Source organism: Centroberyx gerrardi, chromosome 22 (genome assembly GCF_048128805.1).
Source record: "Centroberyx gerrardi isolate f3 chromosome 22, fCenGer3.hap1.cur.20231027, whole genome shotgun sequence".
Lineage (NCBI taxonomy): Eukaryota > Metazoa > Chordata > Actinopteri > Beryciformes > Berycidae > Centroberyx > Centroberyx gerrardi.
In genome coordinates, this window is record NC_136018.1 from 19262395 (window position 1) to 19289315 (window position 26921).

General features: G+C 43.3%; 1 protein-coding gene across 1 annotated transcript in view; it reads right to left on the bottom strand.

The window, feature by feature from the left end:
- The window catches only part of wwp1 (WW domain containing E3 ubiquitin protein ligase 1), a 48211-nt gene that overhangs the window by 15309 nt on the left and 5981 nt on the right, over window positions 1-26921 (bottom strand). The window contains exons 2-11 of the mRNA XM_071915395.2: window positions 18242-18297; window positions 17322-17412; window positions 16274-16412; window positions 12950-13074; window positions 12384-12536; window positions 11638-11713; window positions 5592-5773; window positions 3464-3881; window positions 2787-2882; window positions 323-497 (exon numbers count right to left, since the gene is read on the bottom strand). Coding sequence (XP_071771496.1) covers window positions 323-497; window positions 2787-2882; window positions 3464-3881; window positions 5592-5773; window positions 11638-11713; window positions 12384-12536; window positions 12950-13074; window positions 16274-16412; window positions 17322-17391 — 1434 coding nt within the window. The 5' untranslated portion in view covers window positions 17392-17412; window positions 18242-18297. The remainder of the gene's footprint in view (window positions 1-322; window positions 498-2786; window positions 2883-3463; window positions 3882-5591; window positions 5774-11637; window positions 11714-12383; window positions 12537-12949; window positions 13075-16273; window positions 16413-17321; window positions 17413-18241; window positions 18298-26921) is intronic.

The following is a 26921-nucleotide window of genomic DNA, read 5'->3' on the forward strand; positions in this document are numbered from 1 at the left end:
TGTGGGGGAAGTTCAAACACAAATTTGGAACACAAGAGAAGAGATTAATTAAATGCTTTTGTCAGGTCTTTCCTTTTTAATTCCCTCTAGTCTCACTGCTATGAAACGATAAAAGACAGACGGGTCATATGTCAAACTAACTATAAAAATGACTAGATTCTCTGTAAGTGAAGGCACTAAGTCCCTTTTTCCACTCTGGAGCAAAACTAAAAAAAGGGGGTTGATGATGTGAATTATTCACATGTCATTTATTGGGCAGGAGAAGACAATCTGCAACAAGTGTATTTGAAGAGGGTAAAAATAGGGGGGGGGGGTTCCTTACGGAGTAGAGGTATCTCTGGTTGAACTGGTGCATAGCTCCCTGCAGCTGGCTGCGTTGGCTCTGCCACTGCTCAAAATTGCGGACCGACTCCATGGTGGGACGCTGCCATGTGGTGGTGCGGGTGTTGTGGTCCACGTAGTAGATCCTACCCCGGTCGTCCACCCGGCGCTCCCAGCTGGCAAACCGATGGAGACGGGTGGCACGGCAAACAGAGAGACAAACAGAATGCAGGCTGGTAAGCAGATGGATGAGCCAGGCAGGAAGACACAGGGACACCTCACAGTCTGCACCTTTTTTTATGCTAGCTGGAATTTAATTTAAAACCAATTTAAACAACAAGCTGGAAGAAGCTATTTCTGACTGGGTGCACTGTCTTTAGTTCAAATGCATATAAAAAGGACAAAAAGAACATTAGAGTCCTTAAAAAAAATAAAAATAAAAACACTATCTATGACATACAGTTGTGGCCAAAAATATAGGCACCCTTGCAATTATTTCAAATAACTCTCCTGTTCTTTTAGAAATAAGTTGAAAGACCAAATATTTTGGTGTCTACATGTTTATTTTTTTGCTTTGTATTGGAGCAAAACAGAAAAACTGGAAAAAAAATATTAAATCTGAGGTTTTTCCTCAGAAATCCTAAAATGGCCTGGACAATATTACTGGCGCCTTTTAGAAAGTGTTAGAAATCATCTGATTTCAGTCAGGTGATTCTCATTTACTGTGGAATTGAACTCACCTGTGGTGACTTGCAGATGCCTACAATATAAAAAACACTAATTTAACCACTTGAATATAGAAAAGAGCTCATACTGCTGTGTTGTGTCACTCTTTGTACAACAATGAGCGTGGATAAAAGAAAGAAGACCAGAGAATTGTCTGAGCAGGTCAGACACAAAATTATAACCAAGCACAAACAATCTCAAGGCTACAAGTCCATCTCCAGAGACTTGGGAGTTCCTGTATCCACAGTGTGCAATGTAATCAGAAAGTTTAAGGCCCATGGAACTGTAGCCAACCTCTCAGGACGTGGCCGCAAAAGAAAACTTGATCGAAGATCACAGAGGAGGATTTCTAGAATGGTGGAGAAAGAACCTCGATTAACTGCCAAACACATTCAAGCTGACCTTCAGGCACAGGGTACAGTGGTTTCAACCCGCACCATCCGTCGCCAACTCAATGAAAGAGGGCTATATGGTAGGAGGCCCAGAAGGACCCCATTTCTGAAAGAGAGACACAAGAAAGCTAGACTGGATTTTGACAGAACACACCTGGACAAGCCAAAGTCCTTCTGGGAGAATGTTCTGTGGACAGATGAGACCAAAGTAGAACTTTTTGGTAGAGCACGTCACCTCTATGTTTACAGAAAACCAGGTGAAGCGTTCAAAGAAAAGAACACCTTCCCCACAGTCAAACATGGAGGTGGTTCACTGATGTTTTGGGGTTGCTTTGCTGCTTCTGGTACTGGGTGCCTTGCATGTGTGCCTGGCATCATGAAATCAGGAGATTATCAGGGCATTTTGCAGCGCAATGTTGAAAGAAGTGTCAGAAAGTTGAGTCTTCGTCGAAGGTCATGGGTTTTCCAGCATGACAATGACCCAAAACACACTTCAAAAAGCACCAAGGACTGGATCAAGAAAAAACACTGGACTGTCCTGGAGTGGCCAGCAATGAGTCCAGATCTAAATCCCATTGAAAACCTGTGGAGAGATCTGAAAGTAGCTGTTGGGAGAAGGAACCCTTCCAATGTGCGAGAACTGGAGCAGTTTGCACAAGAAGAGTGGGCCAAATTGCCAGTAGAGAGTTGCCAGAAGCTAATACATGGTTATAGGAAGCGCTTGACCGAAGTTATTTTGAACAAAGGCTGTGCTACCAAATATTACGTCTAGGGTGTCAGTAATTTTGTCAGTGCCATTTTTATTCATTTTTGGATTTACAAGGATGTATTAAGTTCTAATTCAAAAACAAGAGATTTGTAATATTGACCATGAAATTAAAATAATGCTTGAACCATTTTTTTTTATCAGTTTCAAGATTTTTCAGATAAAATTGTGAGATATTTGAAGTAATTGCAAGGGTGCCTATATTTTTGGCCACAACTGTATGCTCATTTTGGCTAATGAAATCTGCATCTTTCCATGGTCTGTGATCATTGGTCACATAACTGATGCAAATGACACGTGAAAAGGAAGCAGTATTTTAAGGATCAATGATTACAATTCTTCCTGTAAAAACAACTTGAAGTAATTGGATGACAGCTGGACACAGACAGTCGTTTTTGTTGATGGCATTCTGTGTCTTTACAATGTCTGGGGTCATGAATTCAATCAAACATGATGAAAGCAGCATATTTAACACAAACACTGGAATAACTTTCCTAATGTGTATAATACTCCAAAATGCTGGGCAACAAATTACCAATCGTGTATGCGTGTGTGTATGTATGTGTGTGAGAGAGACTGACCCTGGTGGTAGTGGCTGCGGTCTCTCCCAGGTGGTAGTCCTGGTGTTGTGATCTACATAGTACGTTCTCCCATGTGGGTCTTTCCTCTGCTCCCACCTGAAAGACACGAGATCAGCAACAACAACAAAAGAAAGACCAAAGGTCAGTCAAAGGTCAACATGTTAACCTGACATGATCTTACAGATTGGAAATGTAAACACCTGTTAAATGCTGGTACATGGTACAATGCTGGTAAGTTTGTCTACTAGTCTACCAACTACTTAGCAGGTAACCAAACTTCCCATTTAAGTTATATTCTATTTCTTGTTGTATTCAATTAAGTCAATACGGCTGATAAAAACCAGATTATTTTTTCTCTGCTACACCTAAGCATTCTCTGTCAAATAGTACTGCAGCGCAAACCAGAATTACTTAGATTGACACTTTTATTGATCGGCTACATAATAACTGTAGGCCATAAAAACCAAGGAGTGAACTACGTGTTTCACTATTAAAGTAATTTTGCCTTTAATAGTGACCGAGATCTAGTTAGCTCCACTATGGATAGTAGCTAGGTACTTTTAAGGTACTTTGTCCATCCATCTCCCTCCTTCTTTATTCCTCCTTCCATCCTTCCTTCCTTCCTTCCACTCCCTCCCTTTTATCCTTCCTCCCTTAATCCTGGCGATGGTTTTTACCCTGGTGGCAGAGGATCTGCTCCAGCGTTGGGGGCCTGCTGCCTGGGCTTGGCCCCGTCTGTAGCTGCGGCTCCACTGCTACTACCGCTACCACCGCCGCCTCCTGCAGCCGCTGCCTCTCCCGGCGCTGCGGAGGAGGAGGAGGACAACGAGGAGGCTGTGGTGGTGGTGGTGGCCGCCTGGGCTGGGGAGGTGGAGGGGGCAGCAGCAGCATCATTAGGCTTAGCAGCAGAAGAGGAGGCTGGAGCCAGTGTGGAGATAGAGGTGGTCAGGGCTGGAGTTGTGCTATCTGCCGCCGCGTCAGAGTCCGGCAGGGCGGCATCTTGGCTACAGTCCTCATGGTCGTCTGCAGGGGGCAGCGCATCGTCTGGTGTAGCAGAGGGGGGGCCGAGAGCAGCGTCACAGGAGTCCCCGTTGACTGCAGGCGACACAGAGAAGGACAATGGTTACGTTCACACGCATGGAGTAACCCTGCTATCCATGACTTGCAGTGATGTGGCATTTTAACCAAAGACTGCACAACAAGCGACCACCAACAAGCAAATGTCTCACCTCACCTGACTTCAGAAGAAAAGGAAAAATAGTTAAAAGGATCTTGGACCCTTATTCTCAGCCACATACTTTGTTGAGAACACTAAAGCCTGCAGATAAACTCCTTGATCTGCCCTTTCATAATATATACATAGTTATATTCACAATCTTCATTATTCCAGTAAAACCCAAAGGTGTATGAAAGCACTGATGCATTTCAGTATTTCACTTCAGGTTGAGTGAACTACCCTAAAGTACTTCATCTTCAAGAGAAAATGTTGTACCCGATTACCAGCCAGGTAAGATAACGTTACTTTTATAAATTGTTACTACTATGTCACCTATCTCTTTATCAAACTTTTCAAATTTCACCCCCTCCATCTCAACACAATTATTACAACCGATGGCACAACATAAGACAGGCATTTTAATTGGTACTCGGTAAGTTAAGTGCGTTATTTAATAAAACAACGATGGTAGGCACTTTCTCTCACTAACTGTGATGTTGTTTGGGAGTCAATATGGCGGCATCACCAGAACAGTCAATGCAAGCAATGGATTGGCTGTACTCCAGTTAAGGTCTTATTAGGATTAAGCTGTTTACATGAACCTTTGATATCCTGCAGCTGAGTCTTCCAGTTATCAGAATATTCCCTCTCCCTCTTCGACTGAGCAATAACAGGTTATTTCTACTACAGGGGAAAGATATGATGCCCCCAATACTAATCTGTTCTTTTGGTTGACGTCAAAATGTACCCAATGCTGTGCGTGTGGAGTAAGAGCAGGAGTAAGAAGTTACCATGCCACAGTAAATCATTTAATATCAGAGTAAGCCAGGCATCTTGACTGGGTTTCTCATAATCGAAGTATGAGTTTACTCGCGTTATTCTAATTGATTTATTAAATTTGCATGCATCTATGTACAGCAACTGGGTTAAGAATGGATTTCTTCATACATGTATCCACTGAGGGAATCAAAAGATTGAAAAGGGGTACACAACTGCACAAACCATGGCTGAGCCCCCCTGCTCCAGAAGTCGGTGCATTTAAGTCTGCACTCCTGAGTTCAATGCAGCCAACTGTTATCTCCCCGAGTCTGTGCTTTCGCATACAAGTAGTTAATATTCTCTAGTCAAGTTTGGCTTGGTCTATGTGCTACTGCTGCCCTGCCTGCCCTCCACAGCATACTGCACTCTGTGCTTTCTCTCTCCCTCTTTCTCTCCAGGGAGTTTTCGACAGAGGTGCTGACAGCAGCAGAGATTACAGGCCTCTCTTAATGAAAATGAATCTACTGTTCTGCTCTGCTGTTCCCTAGGACCAAGTCAACCATGAACGGCCCTGAAGATAAAGGCGGGAGCACAGCGGCAGGCCACTCTGCACAGTGAATACCTGCTGGGAAGATGTACACGCACATATAACCGAGGCACTCTGGGGGCAATCCGCATGATTGAATCATATCCAGAGACATTAAAAAATATGCCACCTCGTTTTCATCTGTTATTGTAGTGCCCCCCTTGGGACAATCAGTGCAGTTCTGAAAGTGCAAGTAATTCCAAAGTTCCCATATTGCATAATAAAATCTTAAGATCTTGCTCACCAGTCCTGCTCTCCGTGTCGCTGTCCAGGGGTTGGTGGGCCGGGGTGGAGTTGGGCGTGGCGTCTCCATTGACGACGGGGCCGGGGGCGGGGCTGGAGGAGTCGGAAGGCGCCTGGCTGTCCACACCGTTGGAGGCCGAACAGGAGCCTGAGCCTTGGCCCAAGTCTGTACCGTTCACTGTGCTTCAGGGGACAAACACACAAGAGACGAGACAGTCAGGCTGTGGCACAAATCGGCAGGGTTTCGATGTTTCTTGAGAAACACAGACACAACAGATCACAACAAAATCATCACAAACTAGATAACAAACTAAGTCATGTTACAGGACAGGCATTCAAAAGCCACGCTTCCCAAACATAATGGCACAGGTAATTATGCTCAAATGTTTGTGCACATTCTGCTGTAGTGTAAAATCTAAAATGAAATAATTTTGTTTTGTTTTGTTTTTTTTCTGAGATCTACAAAAAGTACTCCATTAATTTCTGAAAAAGCATCCATTCAAAATTCTAGCTTTCGGAGAAATTCCAGCCTTTTTGCCAACAAAATTGATGACAGGTAACAATGCATGTCAAAGGGATTGAGATGAATGACAGAAAACTAACTGGGGATACTACGATGTGTGAAAATACATGGGTGCACTTTACTTCTGCTATGGAAGTCAAGGGGAAACTTGGACAAGAGAAACTTAACAAAGGTGATGCAATTTAGCCCAAAATAAAAATAAAAAAGTTTGTGTACTTTGCACATTTCTTCCTTTTATTTCAATTTCATATCTTCATATAACTTTATAGAATTACATTTTTAATCATTTTTAATTTCATTTAATTTTAATTCCTCTTAATTTTCATTTTCAATTTATGTCTTCATTTATATTTACTGAACTTCATTTTCACTGTGAAAGATCTTGTAGATCAGGTAAATCTGAGATTTAAAAAAATAATTGCATTTAAAAAATTTTGTACAGGATAAATATGTGCAAACAGTGAGGGGATGGACACATTTTTGAGCATGACCATATTTGCTAACCCTAACCCTAAAACAGAGTCAGGCTGCTGTAAAGTCAAGACGACCTGTAGCTATACCAACATTACAGCATGAACAGGAAGTGAGTGAATTCTATTGTGGATACAAATTTTTAAGCACCTTCTGTGACTGCTGCGGTAACAGAGGGCAAGGGAGGCCATCCTGCCCCCTGCCACCCCCTCCCACACACATATACAGAGGAGGCGGTGGGTTAGACAAACTGCCTCCCCCTCCCCATAGAGGCCCTGTCAGTCTGTATCTCCTCCAACACAAAGGGCCAATGATAAATGTGTGTTTTAATGCTCAGCTAATAACAGAGCATGCCACTGTCTGTCTAATGCTCTGATACTGATTGAGGAGGCGACTGGATGGCTGAGAGAGAGACAGGCGGTGTGTGCGTGCGTGTGAGTGTGTGTGTGTGTGTGTGTGCGCGTGCGCGTGCGTGTGCGTGTGCTCCTCATCATGTATCTGAGTAGCACGGACCACACTATAATTAGGCCAGATTTACAGCCGGATGTCCAGGCTGACACACACCGTGGCACCTCATAGAAGGCCTTGAATCTATAATCATGCAGCAGGCTTGAATCTGTGCAGTGCCATGTTGCTTTGCCTCCTGCTTTATTACCTACCAACCTATAAACCTCTTCCTGTTTATGTGGTTAGCCTGCCAGCTGCGTGGCTTTGTCAGGGTGAGGAAAATGCATGCTGCGTGCGCTGTGTGTGTGTCTGTGTGTGAGATAAAAGACACTGCCTTGTGACATTGAGACTATTGTCTTGAAGGGGTAAAGAGAGGGCCCAATAGGATGGCATGGTGACGTAATGGGTCCAGCTGAAGGGGACCCATTGTTTGTGAGCCAGCAGTGTTCAGTTGCTGCCACAGACTAGCCCACGCCAAGGCCACCGTTTGCTACAGGTCAAAACCTGCCATATGACTCGAGTCTGGGCTTTGTCTGGACGGGTGTGTAGCCAGCCAAAAACAAGAAAAACTACACAGACTCAAACACGGTCACTCATGTAGATATATAGAAAGGACACATACTGTAACTCAAATTAAAGCAATAATCCATGACGATTTAATAGAAGTAAAGGCTGTTTCTACTCTCTATCCCCTACTGACACAACACAATAGCGATTTAACCTATAGCCAGTTCATCAAAGCTTTTACATTTACTGTTCTAAACAGCTGGTGTCTGGTAGCTCTTTCCTGGGAAAAATCCCCTGCCGCATAGGAAGTGATGCGTTTTACGTTTCTGGCAGCAACAACAGCAGCTTGTTTAGAATAAATAGAAGAAGACCTGGGTCGTTAGCATGAGCAGCGATAGCCACCATCGCTGAACAGAGAAAAGAGCGCCACCTACAGAAACTCAAACTCAGCATCCATCAGAAATCTGTCACTCCAATCAGTCCCACTTTCTCTATGTTGCCCTAATGACACCCCTGAGAAGCCACCAAGACATAAGACTGGGAGCAAACACTAAAGCGCATAGGCAGACAGAGACACGCACGTGCGCGCGCACTAGGGCTGGGTATCGGTACTCAATACCTTTAAGGTATCGACCGAAATAACCCAGTACCAAGTAGTATCGAAACTTCTCCAGTCAAACGATACCTGCATTCGATACTTTTTGTACACAGATCTAGAAAAAAATGACTATTTGTATGGTTTTGCTCGCAGCCAATCACCGCAAGCGTGTGATTGGCCCACTACCGCAGCAGCTACAACCCATATAGTCTGTGGTGGTGAAGTCGAGCGCGGTGTATGTGACGGAGTTGGCAGTTCAGCGTGCCGAGATGCCACCAAAACGTAAAAAAAAGGTATCGAATGAAGTACTCTATTGGTATCGGTATCACTTTAAGGGTACTGGTATTGGTACTGGTATCGTCATTTTTTAAACGATACCCAGCCCTAGCGCACACACACACACGCACACAGACAGAGTGCAGTTGCTGCCAGCATGGGGGTATGAAGTGTTTTGTCAGGCTGTGGGACCTGGGGCCTCTGGCTCCACAGGAAGGGTCTCCCTCCTTTGCCATTTGTGGATAAACAGTAGAAACACCAGCTGACAGAGAGAGATGGAGGGAGGGAAGGAAGGAAGGAACGAAGGAGGGGAAGGGCAGCTGAGAAAATTACAAGTGAATGGAGGGGATAACCAAGAGAAGAAAGAGAGTAAGGCACAGGAAAGAGACAGAGAGATTTGAAAAGAGAAAACTAACTGGAGGGAGCAGGTAGGCTAAAAGAGGCGTATGGGAGAGAGGTAATGGAGTGACGACAGCCAGAAAAGGCACCGGAGCATAGCGGTGAGATAAGACCATGAAGGAGACCAAGCCAGAGAGAAAACGAGACACAAACCGATAGAGGGAGGGGGCATGCTACGAAGTTTTAAGGATGCCCCTGTTTGTGTTTTGCAGTCCTCTCAGCAACTGCAATGCAGATGGCAGCCAGGCACCCCCACCCCCTCCCTTCCCCATCGCCCCCACCCCACCCCCACCCCTTGTCTGGCGCGATATGCAGACGGGTTCCCTCCCTGGCTTTCCAATAAAAGGCCCGTTAGCCTCGTCGAAGGGCACTTTTACACGTTGTTACAGATAATAAAGATTGGCACCGGTGTGGCAGCCGCTGGAACGGAAAGCAGGACAGACGGAGGAGGGGGAGAGGGAGAGAGAGGGAAGGAAGGGGAAGTGATGGGATTGAGGAAAAGCAAGCAGAGAAAATAAGAGTTAGAGGGAGATGAATGGACAGGCAAGGAGTTTGAGACAGGGCAGGAAAAAGCTACAAATAGAGAGACAATGAGAGAGAGACGATGACCATGTTTACATGCACAGAGAAGTCTGACCCTTAACACAACAACAAACTGGTTTTGTCAGAACTGGGTTAGAATAACCTGGGTAAAATCCTACTCCAATTAGGAGAAACCTGGTTAACATGCCTGGCTTACTCTGATATTAAACACTTTACTATGGCATGGAAGCATCTTACTCCTTTCACTTTTGGTTTTCACTGTCTGTGCAAACTGACTCGCACAGCATTACCATTAGCACATTTTTATGTCAGCAAGAAACATCACTCAGATTACTACTGGGATCATCACTTCTTTCCCCATGTATTAGAATTAGCCTACTGTGGCTCAGTTAAAGAGGGAGGGGGGGAATATTCTGTTAAGTGGTTTATTCATGGCAACAGGGAATCGCAAGGTATCAAAGGTTCATGTTAACAGCTTAACCCAAAAAAGGCTACCAGAGTTGGACCAACAGATGGGTTACTGTGTGCATGTAAGCGTAGCCAGTGAGAGAGAGAGAGAGAGAGAGAGAGAGAGAGAGAGAGAGAGAGAGAGAGAGAGAGAGAGAGAGAGAGAGAGAGAGAGAGAGAGAGAGAGAGTGTGAGAGAGAGAGAGAGAGAGAGAACAAGAGCATAAGAGGAGAGAGAGAGTGACAGACAGAGAAAGTGAGACGGACAACAAGGTGAAAGCTCCAATAGCCTCCGCCTTGACTGGGAGAGCTGAGAGACAAATATAGTCCCTCAACAATGATTTGGGGTAGGATGCTGCAAGGACACAAGTGTGTGTGTGTGTGTGTGTGTGTGTGTGTGTGAGAGGGTCTGTGTGTGGGTTGAAGACAGAGAGAGAGAGCTTTCAGACAGAAACCCTCTCACTTTTCACAGTCCGTCTTCAACATAACTCGGGCAGATCAATTGAAGTTCATGATCGCGTCACACACAGCAATCCATTAGCGGAGTTTTCTCTGTCTATCGGGCGGCCCACTCAAGTGTTTTACTCTGACCACTGACAGCAGAATGTGAAATATCCAATAGATTCTGCATCTTTTCCTAGCATAAGGCTTGAGTGTTTTCCAATAGGCCTGCATTTGCTCCTAGAGGCTATGGTAAGTCTTCAACCTGCTCACCTCCACGCAAAAATCCATTCTGATGGTGACGTCACCACAAAAAAGCAGAAAATGAATTGAAGAAAGTAGCAACATTTGAAAATATTTTACTGATCTCAGGGAGCTGGTTATGTTTTGTCACCAGAGACTTGACAGATTGTGGGAAAAACTCTACATCTGCTGCTTGTTAGCATTTTCAGCATTCCTTAGCCCCTTGGTTTCAGTGAGCTGTCCTGACCATTCTAATGACCATTTTAGGAAAACTGGAGGACATAGAAACTGCTCCCTGTGATATGTATGGCGGAATCATCTGGATTAAATAATTAACTGTGGAATGTTGTCATAAATAAATATACAGTATGTATGTCACAATAATTAAATTGTGAAATGTCAGCATAATGTATGCATCGTCAAATAAATGATTGAATTCATAAATAGCCAATCCATTAAATCTATATTATTTAATTATCTACTCATTTATTACGGTGTTGCAAGGCGTGACGCGTACAATGAAATAAATATATCTGTCAAATTCATTCATCAAAGTTGGACAGCTGAATGATTGGTTACACCTCCAGCAATACATTTTTGTGCACTAGATTGGCATGTGACAAGGCATGGAGAGATTTAATTAATGCTATGGAGGGATAAGCTAATGGTTAACCGCAAAGTGATGGCTTCCAAAAGTTGCCCCGAGTTACTTCGGGAAGCAGCTAGCTTGATACCAGAGAATGTTTCATGAATTTTCAACCCACGTAGCACATAATGCTCAACTGATGCAGCAGAAATGAGGGGCGTCCAGTATGGCATCATCAATGTCCTACTGAGAGAGGGCCAATATCATTGCAAATGTTTCAGAGAAGCATTCAACTTTAAATCAGAAGAATGATCAATTGCTTCCATTTTGTCTACTATAACGAACATATCTCCCACTATATCATGCAAAATCTCTAAGCATTCGCCCTGGGCGCCACCATTTTGAAGTAGGCATGAACAATCGATTGAAGTTCAACCACCAATCAAAAGACAGAACCAGTTAGAACCCGTCCTTTTGCTTTGATGGATGAAGTTGCCAAATTTGTCCTCCACATGTGCGTAGCAAAGAAAAATGCCCAAAAATAGTTGGTGAGTTTACTTGGTTTACCTGTTGGCAGCCCTTGAGGAGGAGGAGGAGGAGTCTCCTTCATTTTCATGGATGGCATCGCCGTTCTGTTGGACTTCTGTTGGATAGGAGACAGCGCTGTTAGCCTACAACTAGCAAACTGTGTGTGTGTGTGTTTGTGTGTGTGTGTGTGTGTGTGTGTGTGTGTCTATATGTACATTTAGTGACTTCTTTCAAACAAGTAAAAGTAGAAATTGACGTGAAAGTAGAACATTAAAATAACAGAGAAATCAAGTTTGCATAAGTGTTCAACCCCTTTGCTTAATTTGGGCTAATCTACAACACTAAAACATTTCTCAGCATGGCATTCTAGTCCACTTCTTGAAGTTTCCAATCACTATAATTGAAAATACTGATGGTGCAGTTTCAGCAGATTTTTCCAGTTCATTTTTACTATGGAAGTCAATGGAGAAATTGGATAGTAAAAAACACTTTGTATTTTCCCAAACTGTGAAGGGAGGGTGATGATTTATATTTTCTCTGAAACTTCAAGAACTGGATGGTTCTTGGAAATGACAGCTGTGTGTAGGTCAACTTCTGTGCAGGTTATAAATATATTTTAAATCAGTTTTATGCATCATTTTTATCCCTGCATGTGCTTTCCCATTTGAGGGTATTGCAGTAGGCAACATTTTACACTACCAAAGATCAAGGTAATTTAAATTGGCAAAAAACTGGCAATGGAACGTTCACCTCCCCTAGGCCTAATATGTAAATATATAGCTCACTGGTGGCGTTTGTTGCGTTGCCGTTGGTGAGCGTTGCCAGCGCCTCCCGGTCAGTGACGGTCAGTCCATCCAGGTAGACGGTCAGCTCCCCAGTGGGTACCGAAGCTCCCTTCTGCTCCACACTCAGCTTCAGCACCTCCTTCACATTCTCCACTGTGGAGCCAGAGCAGAGACAGCGGGGAGGAGGAATTACAGCAGAGTACAGCAAACTTTGGCATTACATCTTTTTCTCCCAGAATGGTGAGTCAGACAAAGAAAGTTCTTGCTTATTCACTACTTCATCTTCATTGGAAGAGGTGACAAGAGGAGCAGCTGCATGAGGGTGTGTGGCAACATCTATTTTGCTTGACATTTCACTGAAAGGTTACTTGGAAAGGAAGACAGAGGGAAAAGGTTGGAGTACATGATACTGATACTGGCAAAGTCTAAATAAATTGTAGCCTAATGCATCTACTCTTGTCTGGCAGTGACTGTGCTAGAGCTATATTTGCAAAATTAATGGACAGGAGCCACTATACACTTTCTTTTATGTTGGGGTTGGAGTGTGTGTGTGTGTGAGTGCATACATTTTCTGTCATGCTGCTCCAAGGCTTGCACGAGGTCGAGCGTGGCTTTGCCCAGCAGAGCGTCGGCCTTCAGGGTGTGGTGGCTCCATACCTTGAAGTCCACCTGTGTGTGTGGAGTTACATTCCTATAGGGACAGAAACACACAGAGTAAGTTTAGATAACTGTGTCATAAAACATGCACCATGAACAGGACCAACACACAAATGTACAGTGTTGCCAAAAGAGACACAAACACAGACAGCAACATGACTGGAGAGACGTTCCTTGTCCCAACTATGCTGAAGGCATGACATTGGTTCATCGTGTTCCTTTCTTTGGTGTAGAGATATAAATAGCGAAAAACCAGATATGACAGTGCTATACAGGATAAACAGCATCTATTACAGACAGCCAACTATCAGCATTACACAACACAGGCATAGCCATGGCTCAAATTATTGAGCAGAATTTAATGTGGATATAAGTATCCAGAATAGTCTAACAAAAAACACAGTTTATTCAGCACAGCCATGCAGCATTAAATTAAAATGGCCGTGTCTAGCAGAATGAGCAAATTAAACTGCTGAATGAAGTTAATTATTATTCATTTCACCACTGAATCTATCACTGCGAAAATGATCTTGGCCCATCAACGTTGTAGCATAATGCCTCGATTAGAAGGTGGTGCCTAATGACAACTGAGTGTGCCAGTTTGATGATGCGATTTGTTAATTATAGATCGATGTGAACGCTCCCCCCTCTTGTTCAAGGGAGCACTCCACTTGCTCACACACAAACACACACACACACACACACACACACATCCAGTGTTCAAGTAGTTCAAAGGCTTTCAATCAATCACTCCGTATTTGTGTCTTGTTCTTCACAGTGGGGGTCCTAGAGGATCAATATTGGCCACAGTGTTTCCGACACTCCTTTGATATCACACCATGGATCTGCCAAACTGCAAGTTGCTGCCTGGCTGTGAGCGTTATTGATTTAACACTGAGATCAGTCGGTGTTTAATACTGTTACCACACCTAGCTAGTATCTGAATTCGCTCTTCTAAACTCAGTAAAAAACACTTTTGAACTTAATCATTTCAAAGAAGGGCGTGCATCATCATCTGTGATTTCTACAGATTTAGTGACACTGAGATGAAGCTGGCAGCAATCGAACTCCTAGCAGATCAGTCGCTGGCTAAAGACACAACACCTCTTTCCCCTTTATGAATTCCCCAAAAATTGTACAGTGCATCTATTCAGCTAGACTTTTGTCAAGTCTTGGGCTTCCTAATCTGTATTGGTAGAATTTATTTACAACCAGGGGAAAAACTCTCTGTAAGTCTGCATTCTGCTGTGGGCTCTGGTTAGTATTCCTCACACAGGGCAGGGAGGAGCAGAGCACTGAGCGCTGCACTCCTCCACCCCGTCATTTCCAGCCTATTTTCTCTGTATTAACTCCCTATCAGAGGGGGCTGGAGTCACCGGGAAAACACTGCCGCTACTGCTGCTGCTGGAGAGTCTGGTTTAGACTGCAGAACGAGGGGGGAGGCAGCGGTGAGCGATGAAGAAGAGAGAGGCAAAGATTGAGATTACAAGACTGGGAGAGAGAAAGGAGGGGGAGAGTGAGGCAGCTTACAAGCAATGTGTGACTTTAATATTTCCTTTTGTTAAGCAGGCTGCCCATATGAGCCCATGAACAGGTTATCACCAATATGAGTTGTCCCAGGTATTCATAGTGATGCCATTTAATTATTTTGACTACGAATTCTAAATGAAAACAAGTAGACTTCTAAACATACAGTATATACAGCCTACAATGATGCAACGCAGATGACACTGCTGGGCGTGATAAGAACAATGCAAAAAACGCAGGAAGACAGCAAAATGGATTCTCCATCGGAAACAATTGTGTCCAAGAAAAACTGAAATATCACCCATGAATATGTTTTCTGTGTTCTGTATTGTTGCTTTCAAGCAGTAATTTTGCCTTTTTGCAATTATCAATGACAGTTGGAAAAAAGCCTGGACGCTGGTGGTGGCTATAGATTCCCACAGCAAATGTGACTGTTGATGGTGACGGTGACTGTTCATGAACTCATATTGAGATATGCCTTGCTAGAAATGTAACTGTTCTATCACAGTGTAAGAAGTAGGTTTCAAATGGTCAGGGAGAACCAGTAGAGAAATTGAGTGTTAGTCTGGAGGGCATAAAGAAATAAGGCGACAGATGTACCACATAAAACCATTGCTATAAAAATATTGGGAGGTCCTCCAGTTCTTCTCATTTTTTCAGCATATACTCCCCCTCAAAAAAAACCATGAGAATGTCTTGGCCTTGCTGCAGGCCAGGCCACTGATGCACTCCGCTCATACAAAGCTACTTCCTTGTGTTTTATGTCCATAAACGCAAAATGGAGAAGAAGTACAGTACAGTCATTGTATTCGAGGTCGAGCACATCAGCTGAAGTAGAATAACCTAGGAGTATAGCCTGAAAGCCATGCGTTGGAGCCATAACCGCTTGCAAAACATGCAAACACATGATCACCAACACAACAGCACTCTGTCTTGTCAGTGATAATTACCCAATCAGGGCAATTAGCGTCCGCAATGACATGTCTCTGGCTTTTGGCCGAGCCATTAAGAAGCCAGAGAGCCATAAAAGTCTGCCCGTTTACAGGCTGCTGGCTCCACTAGCAACTCAGCAGATGCAGAGGGTTCTGTGTCTTGCAACATTTTCCTTTGCCTATTTAAATCTCAGACAGGTCACCTGAGATTTGTTTTTGTCATGAAATTTACACGTTTTGTTGGATAAGGGGGTCTTAAACATGTTATGTTTGTAACACAAGGTTTATATGCTGTCAGATAGACATTAACCCCACATTCCCACATCAAACGCAGCCTGCTGAAAGACCTCTTAGAGATCAAGAACGAGCTGTCACTCCACCTTTCTCTCCCACTGCTTTTCATAGAAGCAGCAGCCACACGGAGAGCACAGCACAGCAGGTTCTTTCTAGGAACGTTTTGTGGCGGCTGTGAGAAGAGAGAGATTCATGGTAGTCTTAACTCAGAGAAATCCTTCCTGTCTGTGCTTCTCGTTTTGTTTTGTCCAAATGATAAGGTATCTGGGGATTCATGCGCTTGCCTCCCACACTCATTTCTGGAATACATTAGGAACCTGAACCTGTGTGTATTATAGAATTAGACTTAATGCACATATCAGAAACACAGACAAAGGATGAGGGATGGAAGGAGAGAGACGTAAAGATAAAGAAATAAAACGCTATGAGATACACAGACACACAACCCAACAGTCAGTCAGAGGATTTGTTGTTTCTTACAGAGTGAGCCTCTCGTCCCATTTGGGGTTGGAGGAGCTGTGCGACTTTGCTGTGCGGCGCGACTCCCCCTCGGCTGTCACCTCCACATAGATGGCGGTCCCAAACAGGCTCTTCTTCCTCTTGAGTTTGGCACAGGAAACTGGCCGTGGGAGCATGAGGGAAGCAATGAAACCAGTGAAAAATTTAACCTTCGACAAACCATTTTACATTTTCGGCATTTAGCTGACACTCCTATCCTGAGCGACTTACACCTGGTGAGCATGCAGAGGGTTCAGTGTGTTGTCTCAAGGACACTTTGACAGGGACTGAGCCCAGCCTTTTTGTTATGGGACTGTCGGTGTAACCACTACAACATCCTGCTGCTCAATCCATATCTTCAGTTCATATTATTTCTATTATTATATCACCTCGCAGCCATCTTAGTCAACGGTCTGTCTGACTGAGTGTCCACATCGCAAGTAACTCAGGACACAAGTTGTTGGAGGTCCATTTGAAATACGAGCAAAGACAGTTAACCCAGTGCTGAGACCAGTTGCCAGTTTGTCAGCATTGGAACGTTAGCAGCAGTTAAACATAATTGCAAAATCGTCCATAAACAGTCAATCGTGCTAAAGTTACAATATATTCACAGTCACATCACTGCTAGCGGTCCCTTTGCTTAAATTGGCCGTGGACAATGGCAACAGGGATCTAGAGTTAAGACAGCCACACAGGAGGGAATGGCATGCAACCTTATGAGAACTCTATATGTATTGTTGGACATGGGTATGATATTTGATGTGTGTATTCAGATTACATAATGGGATATTTTATTGATCCCTGAGGGAAAATCTCATTTCATTTGCCCCCTCCCAGGAAGACCAGGTCAGCTGCAGAATAGCGCCACTGAAGCTGGAAGGGATTCAGCGTCTTGCTCAAGGACACTTCAGGAGGGTGGATGCTGGCTGACAAGGGGGCTTGAATCCACTCTCAGATTGAAGGACAGTGTCTAGACCACTAAGCCACCCTGCCATTCCCCCACATTATAGCAAATTGTGTTTGGACTCACCGATGGCATGGAGCTGTGACGTTCCTCCGTGGTTATGGCTAGAGTCTGCTCTAGACGAGGCCGTGGCCATGTCATACACCACAGTGGAAGCCTTTGGACCCACCACACACACACACACACACACACCAAACACAACATAAACACAAAGATCAAAAACAGGTCAACTTAGTCACTTGGTCAAATGGGCGAAAAGCCAGTTGTCTCTCTACTCTGCTATTGGCCCACTCTCCTCTGTTGTGCTTTTTTCTGACAAATTAGATTTGACACCAACCCAAGGATAGTTCATAGAGTTGTATGGCACGGATATGGTGCCAGGTACTTCAAATTACTAAGCGAAAAGTAAAAGATTGTTTCTTTTGTCATGGAAGCACTAGTTCCCTTTGGGTTAAAAATGATGAATAAGCCCTGTACAGTTAATTAGCAATTTCTGAGTCAGGCAGATTTTTGAAGGTCTGACAATTACTGCAAACACACAGTCGGTGGCTACAACAAGAGAAGGCTGTATGTTAGCAAAGTGGCTAGCTGACAACCCTCATCAGGTCTGAATAATGCACTGGCATTGTTTCACTGGCTTGCATAGACTTGTAGTCCATTAAGTCCATACAAACAATCAATCCAAATTGTCTCATGCTTATGACGCAGCATGACACAAACTGTACTGATCTGTTGCGCATGTTCTGACATGAAGATAGGCAATGAGATTTGGCCAAGGCCATCACTGATTGAAATGGACTGTTTGCTACACGGCCTATCCACAGATAATCCCTTATTTCTAACATTTCTAATAGAGTAAGTATATTATAGGTTGAGTTAAATATCACTGAGAATCCCACTCCTTGGTCAGAGCTTAAATACACAACAAGGCATAATGTGTAGAGCCAAGTGTTTCTTTCACCAGTGGAAAGATCATGTCTACTCACGATTGGTGTGTGTTGCTAGCCCTCTGGTTCAGCCCACTCCGTGTCCCATGGTTCCCCTGCAAGAGGAAACAGGAAATTGTTAGGGCAAGGCTGAGCTGAGCTGAGCCTTGTTAGCAATGGTTCAATGTCTTTCTCTGCAGTAATAGTCTTCAAGCATTATAAATAGGGATGGGAATTGATAAGATTTTATTGATACCAATGCCATTATCGATTCTGCTTATCGGTCCGGTTCTTTATCGATTCCCTTATTGATTCCCGATCAATTTTCTGTGTGGAAAAAAAGTAGGCCTACACAGGTTTTCAGCGTCAACGCAGCTGTTTTATTATCTCTTCAGTCTGAACACAGTGTAGAATGTCTGCCTAATAACATTTGAACATGTTAAAATAAATTACAATGCTCCTTTTCTTAAAATGATATAACTTGGAAAACAAATAAGATGGTTAGATGGTTACCCTAAGATGTTTCAGCATATTGCTGGTGTTTCCACCCTAGGCTGCGTTCACACATAGCGTTTTTTCCCCAACCGCCAGCGCCCTTTTCTCATTAAAAGTAATGGGAAGCGGCCGCAAGGCGCACGAAAGGCGGCCGCTCCTGAAAAGCGCTGCAGCCGGCGTTTTTTTTGTCAGAGCGGAGCGCTTTCAAAAGTTGAGAAATGTTCAACTTTTCAGAAGAGCGCCGGGTGACGTGAACCGCTTTTTCCCAGCCGACCAATCGCGATGACAGAGACGCCGGCCGTTTCCCATAGCAACAACAAATATGGAGAAAGTGAAAGTGCCGGTGGAGAAATGGAACGTTGTAATAAGCGAATTTCCGTTACCGCAACAGCGATCATAAAGGCAGTATGGATTATACTGGACATGTATTGGAAATATCTGGTAAGCCTTTGCTTGTTGCACAACACTGTTTTGTCTGCTAGGAGTGCTAACCAACTGGTTAGTGAGCTAGCAGCTGCTCAGCTAACTCTCAGGTGACGTTGCCGTGATCCGCTTTTTATTTCTCCTCACAAAAAGCGCTCCAGGCAGCGCTTTTTCCACATCAAAAAACGCTGTGTGAACGCAGAAATGATAATTTTACAGACATGACTCCTTCTTGTTGCAAGTTTCCAGCAGCGTAGACACAGAGTTTGATGTCATGACGCATGAGTTTTTGCAATGCGCATGCGCAACTGTCAGAAAAACATGCCGGCATCGATAAAAGGAATTGATAACCTCGGAGGCATACGATTCCGATGGATCAGACAATTTGGAACCGGTTCTCAACTGGAACCGGTTCTCGATTCCCATCCCCAATTATAAATGTATTCTAACGATGTAAGGTTGAGCAATTGGTTAGATTTTCAAAGTCATGGTCTCTGAAGGTCTTCAAAGGTTAATGTCCTAAAATGCACTGCATTGTTTTGCAATAGTGTCTATTGGTAGTTTAGAGGTTTCTGTAATGGTCCAGTATATAGGTTTGATGGTAATTTTGCTCAAACTAGGTGCAAAATTACTCTAATTAGTGGTTAGAATAATAGGCTGTATATTTAATTATACTTGCCCTCAAGACCATTTCAAATCAACATAAAATAGCCTTGTATTTTACTCCTCGGGCATTGTCAGCCTCCTTTCAGTAAGCTGTGGCAAGAATGCCATCCTGATCTCAGATAAAATCGTCCAGTCACCCAAGCCTCCTCCTCAGCAGTCATAGAGGGAAACAGGCAGAGAACTCAGAAAGAAAAAGAGTCTAAAAGGTGAAGACAACATGCCCATTAACTGACAGAGCCGCAGCTCCAGAAGCCAAGGAGAGAAAACACCCACTGCCTCCTGATCCTGTACAAAGGTTCCAATTAGGGCCAAGCTTTTTGATATGACTTGATGATCACAGTGCCAGGCTGACACACAGTGGCTGGATGATTTGCCGATACAGCCGCCGAGTCTGAGCAGGCGGCTTTTAAGCAGCTTAGGAGGAACCCAATTAAGAAGATAGGGGCGGTCTGTGCCAGAACTAACTGATAAGTGGGCAGGCTAGGGCAGATGGGAAGAGAGAGAATTATCCATGTCAGCAGCACAGTGCCAGGCAAAGCTGCTAACCTGCTGCTGTCAGAGAAAAGTCCCATACCAAGTTGTGGCGATGAATTCACTTGCTGGGTTAAACAGTCATTTAAAACCAATAGCTGAGCCCAAATCTGAGATTTTTTTCTCAAATATATCAATTATGGCTGTAAACACACATTGATTCTTAGAAACTTCCAGAGCCATACATAACTCAAAACACGTGTCCATTTTACCCCAGTGTTCAGTAACAAACCAAACCATTTACAGTTTCAGCCTTCATTTGAAACCAAATTTTAATTGTTACATAGTGTCAGACAGGAACTCAGTCAATCAGCTGGGTGAAAAGATTACATCCTTCAATGTGATTAAATATACATAGCCTCAAGTCATTTTAGGAGTGAGGGAGGGGGCACAGGTAGTGCTACGCTCCTCTTCCACTTTGGGTCTTTAAATAAAATGAGAAGCAGTGATTTAAAGTTCCAGACAGAGGATGAAAGTATCACTGGTCTGATGGAAACACCCACAGACCCACAGGAACACTGTGTTACAGGCGAGGGAAGCAAAAGGTGCATTCAGAGGTCACACTATTACCACCACTGAAAGCAGAGACACACACACACACACACACACTCAGACACATCAGGTTGTCACCATAGGAGGGTTAAAGTGCTGCTGGCACAAGAGTTTGCTCTGGCTACTTCAGAAAAATCTTTAAAATTCTCCATGTTTTGTAACCTTCTTTCATAATCCTTCTGAATTGAGCCCCAATGGTGCCTTTTCATTTCTATATCTCCTAAATAGATTCCAACAGCATTACCTCCATCTCTTTTCTGTGTGATTTATGGCAATCATCAAACCCGCAAACCCATGTGAAACCCAGGCCAATTGGCAATGTTACCAACTAAGTGAAGGTGGGAAAACCCTTGTACACATGCCAGTCATTTCTGCATCACACTGTAACAGTCACAGTATCACATTTGGAGGAGGGAGGTGTTGTGAGTAATTCAACCAAACGTCTGTGATGGGAGGTACCCACTAGATAACCCCAATGACATACTGTCGCCCACCACCTTTTCTCTCACATCTGAGCCAGGTTTCCACCCGTTTCCACTCATCCTAGATGGCACAGGGAAGGGATTGTCTCTTATCAGATCCCGTGTAAATGACCCTGAACAAAATACTGACTGTATGAATGTCTGGGATGCAAGTGAGCACTCTATCTAAAGGTGTCACTTGTGGTGCGTTTTTGGGTCAAGCATCAGGTTTGTTTAACATTTATTTATTTATGTAGACCTATTTTGTATTTTACTTCATTATGCCCGATTAAGTAATCTTGAAATTATGCTTTACCCTAGCAAGCTAGCTAGCTAATAGGGTTGGGCAATTGGACAAATTCATCGGGGATCAGCGATAGGCTGAATCTACTGTGGGTGAAAATTCCCTTGTTGATTTTTTTGCTGATTTAAATTACCTTGATATTTGGTTGTTTAAAATGTAGCCTAATATTATAGTGACTTGTATACTGCTCAGCCAAGTGGTGACATGTCAGTAATAGATTATTTTCTTTCCCCACTTAATCTTCCATGTTTATCTGAAGAAGACAGTGAATTCATGAGTAAACCATTCTCAATATCTGAATTAACTGAAGCTATTAAATTGTTACCCTCAAATAAATCTCACGGGGAGGATGGTTTCCCCCCCGAGTTTTATAAGGAATTTAAAGATCTCCTAATTCCATCCTTAATGGAAGTCCTCGAGTTAGCTAGGGAAGAAAAACGATTCCCTGAATCGTTCTCTCAGGCCATTGTATCAGTTATTCACAAAACAGGGAAAGACCCACTAAAGTGCGCCTCCTATAGGCCAATTTCCCTTTTGAATACTGATTATAAACTAGTAACCAAAATGATCTCCAAGAGGTTGGAGATATTTCTTCCCTGTCTTGATAATTCTGACCAAACTGGATTTATAATTAACAGGCTTTCCTCTAATAACCTAAGACGTTTTTTTAATATTATCCATTTTGCACAGAAGAATAACATACCCAGCACTGCACTCTCCCTCGACGCCGAAAAGGCTTTTGACCGGCTAGAATGGCCTTATCTCTTTAGAGTTCTCGAAAAATTTGGTTTTGATAGTCAATTTGTCGATTTAATAAAATCATTGTATAGGTCCCCCAAAGCTAGGATTGCGGTTAATGGGATTACTTCAGACTATTTCCCCATCTTTAGGGGCAACAGACAGGGATGCCCGCTTAGTCCTGCCCTCTTTACACTCGCCCTAGAACCTCTGGCTGAGGCTATCAGAGTAGACCCTAATATATGCGGCTTTGAAATCGGACCTCTCACACACAAAATATCACTTTTTGCCGACGATATTCTTCTTTTTTTAACAAATGTTAAGAGCTCCCTCTCTCATTTAGTAGATATGTTGAACTTGTACAGCTCCTTTTCTGGTTATAAGATTAACCTCGACAAGAGTGAAATACTACCCCTGTTAGAGTTTAACTATGACACTACTCAACACAATTTTCCCTTTAAGTGGTCACCCAGCGGGCTTAAATACCTGGGTATATTGGTGGATAAGGATCTAAAGAACTTATATAGGCTTAACCTGTTGAGTTTGTTGCAGAGAGTGGAGGATGACTTGAATAAGTGGATGAACCTCCCTCTTACTTTACTAGGCCAAATGAATGTTATAAAAATTAATGTTTTGCCTAGATTTTTGTATATGTTTCAATCCCTTCCAATTCATGTCCCCTCTGCATTTTTTTCTTCACTGGACAAGCTGATCATCACGCCTACTCCCCCACACAATTTGTGTGTGTCTGTGTGTCTTTGTCCAACATGAACATATGTATCGGGATCGGTGATAGAGCCTACATGGTGATGATTCATTGACAGGAGTATGTACACTAGCACACAAACCTAACCCGCAGATACCTGTACTAAATCTTCTCAAAAAATAAATAAAAAGTAAAAATCTTGTCCGGTAGGTGTTCCAGGCCAAACCATCTATTTGGTACCCCTACATATGAAAAGTCTGAGGAAAAAAAAGCTCTCTTGAAGCCAAGCAACCTTTCTGGGGGAGACAAAATGTTAGCAGTGATTGTACTGTAACAGGGATTACTTACTGTACTAGCAGCCAAGTGCAATAGACCCATGGGAGTGAAACGTGATCCAAAAAAGAAAAAAACAGGTGGAAATGACCACAGAGAAAGGGAGAATGGGAAGGGAGAGGAAAAAAAAAAAACAGAAAGACGTGGCTATTTCTCTGTTCAACAACCAATTTCCCATATTTCTCCCCACAGGCCTCATTAACATTTCACTATATAATCATATAGTCATCTAATCTAATAAACACTGGCATAATGCCTCAATCCCCCTCTCGGTGATTGAGTAATCCTCTCCTCCTCTCGCCTTCGCTCCCTATGGGTTCATGAGGAAAGAGGGTGTGTGGAAGTTCACACCTCTTGTTTGTTTTGTGAGAGAGAGAGAGAGAGAGAGAGAGAGAGAGAGAGAGAGAGAGAGAGAGAGAGAGAGAGAGAGAGAGAGAGAGAGAGAGAGAGAGAGAGAGAGATCCTGTTTGTATGTGAGAGAACTGTGCGCGAGATTATGAAGTGACTCAGGCACTCAGGCGGGACAGCAGCTACAATTAACCTCTCACAACCTGTTCGGTCATCATGACGACAACATAAAACAAACTACTAGCCCAGCGGCCAACAGCCGACACAGCATGCCGACTGCACCTCGAGAGGGCTGTCTGAAAGGCACCTTGACGACGCAGCCGCCCACTCCCACGAAAGACCGACAAATACATGCTCCTGTGTCCTTTTATACAACTACATAGTGAAAAACACAAAGCAAAACAGCAACAAAAGCCAAGACATTACTGACTTGCCAGATATACTACCAAGAAAATACATTTTACTACTCTCAGAGTAGTGTGGAGGATAAATGAGGGACTCACAAAACAACCATGAAATCAATCACTAGACAAAGCAAACTATCCTGACCCATAGTCTGGTCGGACAATAAGGAGCAGCTTGACTCTGCTTAGCTGCCCTCCCCACAGAGTAGGTAGGGTGACAGCCAGAAAGCAGGAGGATAAATGATGCGGGACTGGGACTGTGTCCAGCGCTCATCTGCCACCACTCTCCAGGGCCCTGACTAATGACTAATGAAAAGGGATATTAGCCAGGCAATAGACTGGCCCCTAATCCCCCCAGCACTGCGGATATAGATTGATTGACACGGGGGTCAGCAGGTCAGTCTGGCTACTGGTCCAGTATACCAACTAGATGAGGAACGTGCCAGGACAGCCGAATATTCAAAGAACTGTTGAAGAGTCTTGTGGCTTGGCTGACTTGTAACCACAAGACTCTTGAGTTGTGTTTTAAGTGGAATGTTGTCATACAAAATGCTAATTGTGGTTGCAGCAACAAAGTACATCTGTTTTAATTAAAGGAAAAATCCACCCTAAAACACTTTACCAGCTACTGGCAATGTAAATTGCAATTCTGGGCCCATTTTGTGGTGTTGTATTTTTCTTATCCCTGCAGATTGAACTGGACAGCTATCTAAAACAGCAGATTTTGGTGTCAGCCTGTGAAAAAGTGTGACTGACAAAAAGGCTGAGACAATGTGCATGAGTCAATGGTACTATGAGGTATCCCAAGACACTCTAAGTTGTGTATTTTTTAGTCCCATTTATTGAACCAAAACAAGACATGTGGTGTTGTGATAATCGGCTAAAATGCTTAAAAGTAGCTAGAATTTGAATAGGCAGATCTCATGTCCCATTTCAGGTCCAGTCATGAAAATGTTTGCATTTCCTGATGTGAAACAAATTGGTAATAGGTCATGGAAGAAATGATTAACTTGGTGAAAATCCGACATGTGGAACTGGCATATATTGACAGTTGCATGGCAGAGGTATGCAGTCTACCAAGTGCCATCTAGATGTACTGTATGTTGCAATTACCAGGCTGAAGAATTGTATTTATTTTATGTTCTAATTAGACAGCTGAAAAAGCTTAATTGTGTATTGTTTCTCTGTATTATGTACTTATTGTTTGTACGTCAAAAGAAAAAAGGATTAAATATTAATTGATTAAACATTTTGGGGAAAATGTATTAATCATAACAACAAACTGGGCTAATCCTTGCATAACATATGGAATATGCTACTTGAAATTGTAAGGCAATGGCAATCATCTTTCATGGAATCAAAGAAAGAGATCCCAGCCACTTACAAAGATCCCTGCTGGGAACAAATTAAGTGATAATAGTGACAAACTTGGCTGTCTGTTCTGGTCCTCTTAGCCATGGAACAATGAGTAAAACTGGATTTGAAAAGCTAAAGAATGCCTCAACTAGGACAGTGTTGTGTTAGTCTATGCCACAAACTGGTGTCTATAAAAGCATAAAATTGGAATAGAAGGGGTTTGGGTGTTGAATTGGCTTCGATGACAAAGCAAGACCGGTCGTGCTTAGGCACCACCTAGGCCTCTTTTTGTGCCAGGAATAACCCTGGTCAGCCCCTTAGAATTAAAGAGCAAGGGCTTATTTCTAGACTCACCACTTTACACTGACGTTCAACAATCAAATAGGGAGAAATACATTGTAGAAGAGACAGAGATACCAATTTCTCCACTGACAGTAGCCTCAATAGACAAGAATGCAATGCAGCCATTGCTTGCATCTTTGTGGATCTGTCATCAGTATTTTGTGGAATGTTTTGCAATTTGTATTTTTTTTATTTTTTTAACAACCATGCATAGCACACCACAGCACTGTTCTCTCTCCACTCTCACTTTTTCTCTACTTTCTCTCTAAAACTTACTACACTATTGATAACGCTCTCTCTACCTTCACACATGCTGCACAGAGAACCCCCTTCTTTAAGGGTTGTCAAAGGGCATTCTGGGAAACTAAGAAATCACTAACTGAAGAGACGAGGCAGGTTGAAGGAAAGGGGATACACCAAAAGTCATTCAAGTCATTGATCTGAGATGATACAAAGAATAGCCAACTGTTAAAAAATAGGCTTTTGCACTTTTTTAGTCAAGGCATGTATTGATGTGATCTAGACTGCAGCATTTTCTATACTACCTATCTTGTTGTGAAGTCACAACCTCACCTGTCCGTTTTTGAATGCCTGATTTACATTTCTATAAAATGTTCTACTCAAGATGGATTGCTGATTGATTTTGCAACTTGACCTCTACAGTGTTTTCCTCATCTCTCCTAAGTTCCTTCTCTCTCTCTCTCTCTCTATTTGCCTCCTGGCTCGAGGGAAGACTTTTACTTCTCCTGCTGTGGCATGGATGTTACCCAAGAGGAACTTGGGTTTAACTCACTTCGCTTCCAGTACTCCCAATTCAAGAGCTGCGATAGTTTGTACAGTGGAGAGCTCTGTGAGTTTGAGACCAGTGAAACTATATTAAGTAGTGGTGGTTAGCATGCTCAAGGGCGTAGCGGGGGGACACGTCCCACACAGTTCGCACTCTGCTGCCGTTTCTAATATCATTCAGTCATTTCCAATAGTGCGCTTACAGTATTTCTATAATAACTCAGTCCTATAGTCCTATAACTGCTTTAGGCCCGGATCTACTAAAGGTTTGCGCCACCGCAGATCGCATTGCGGG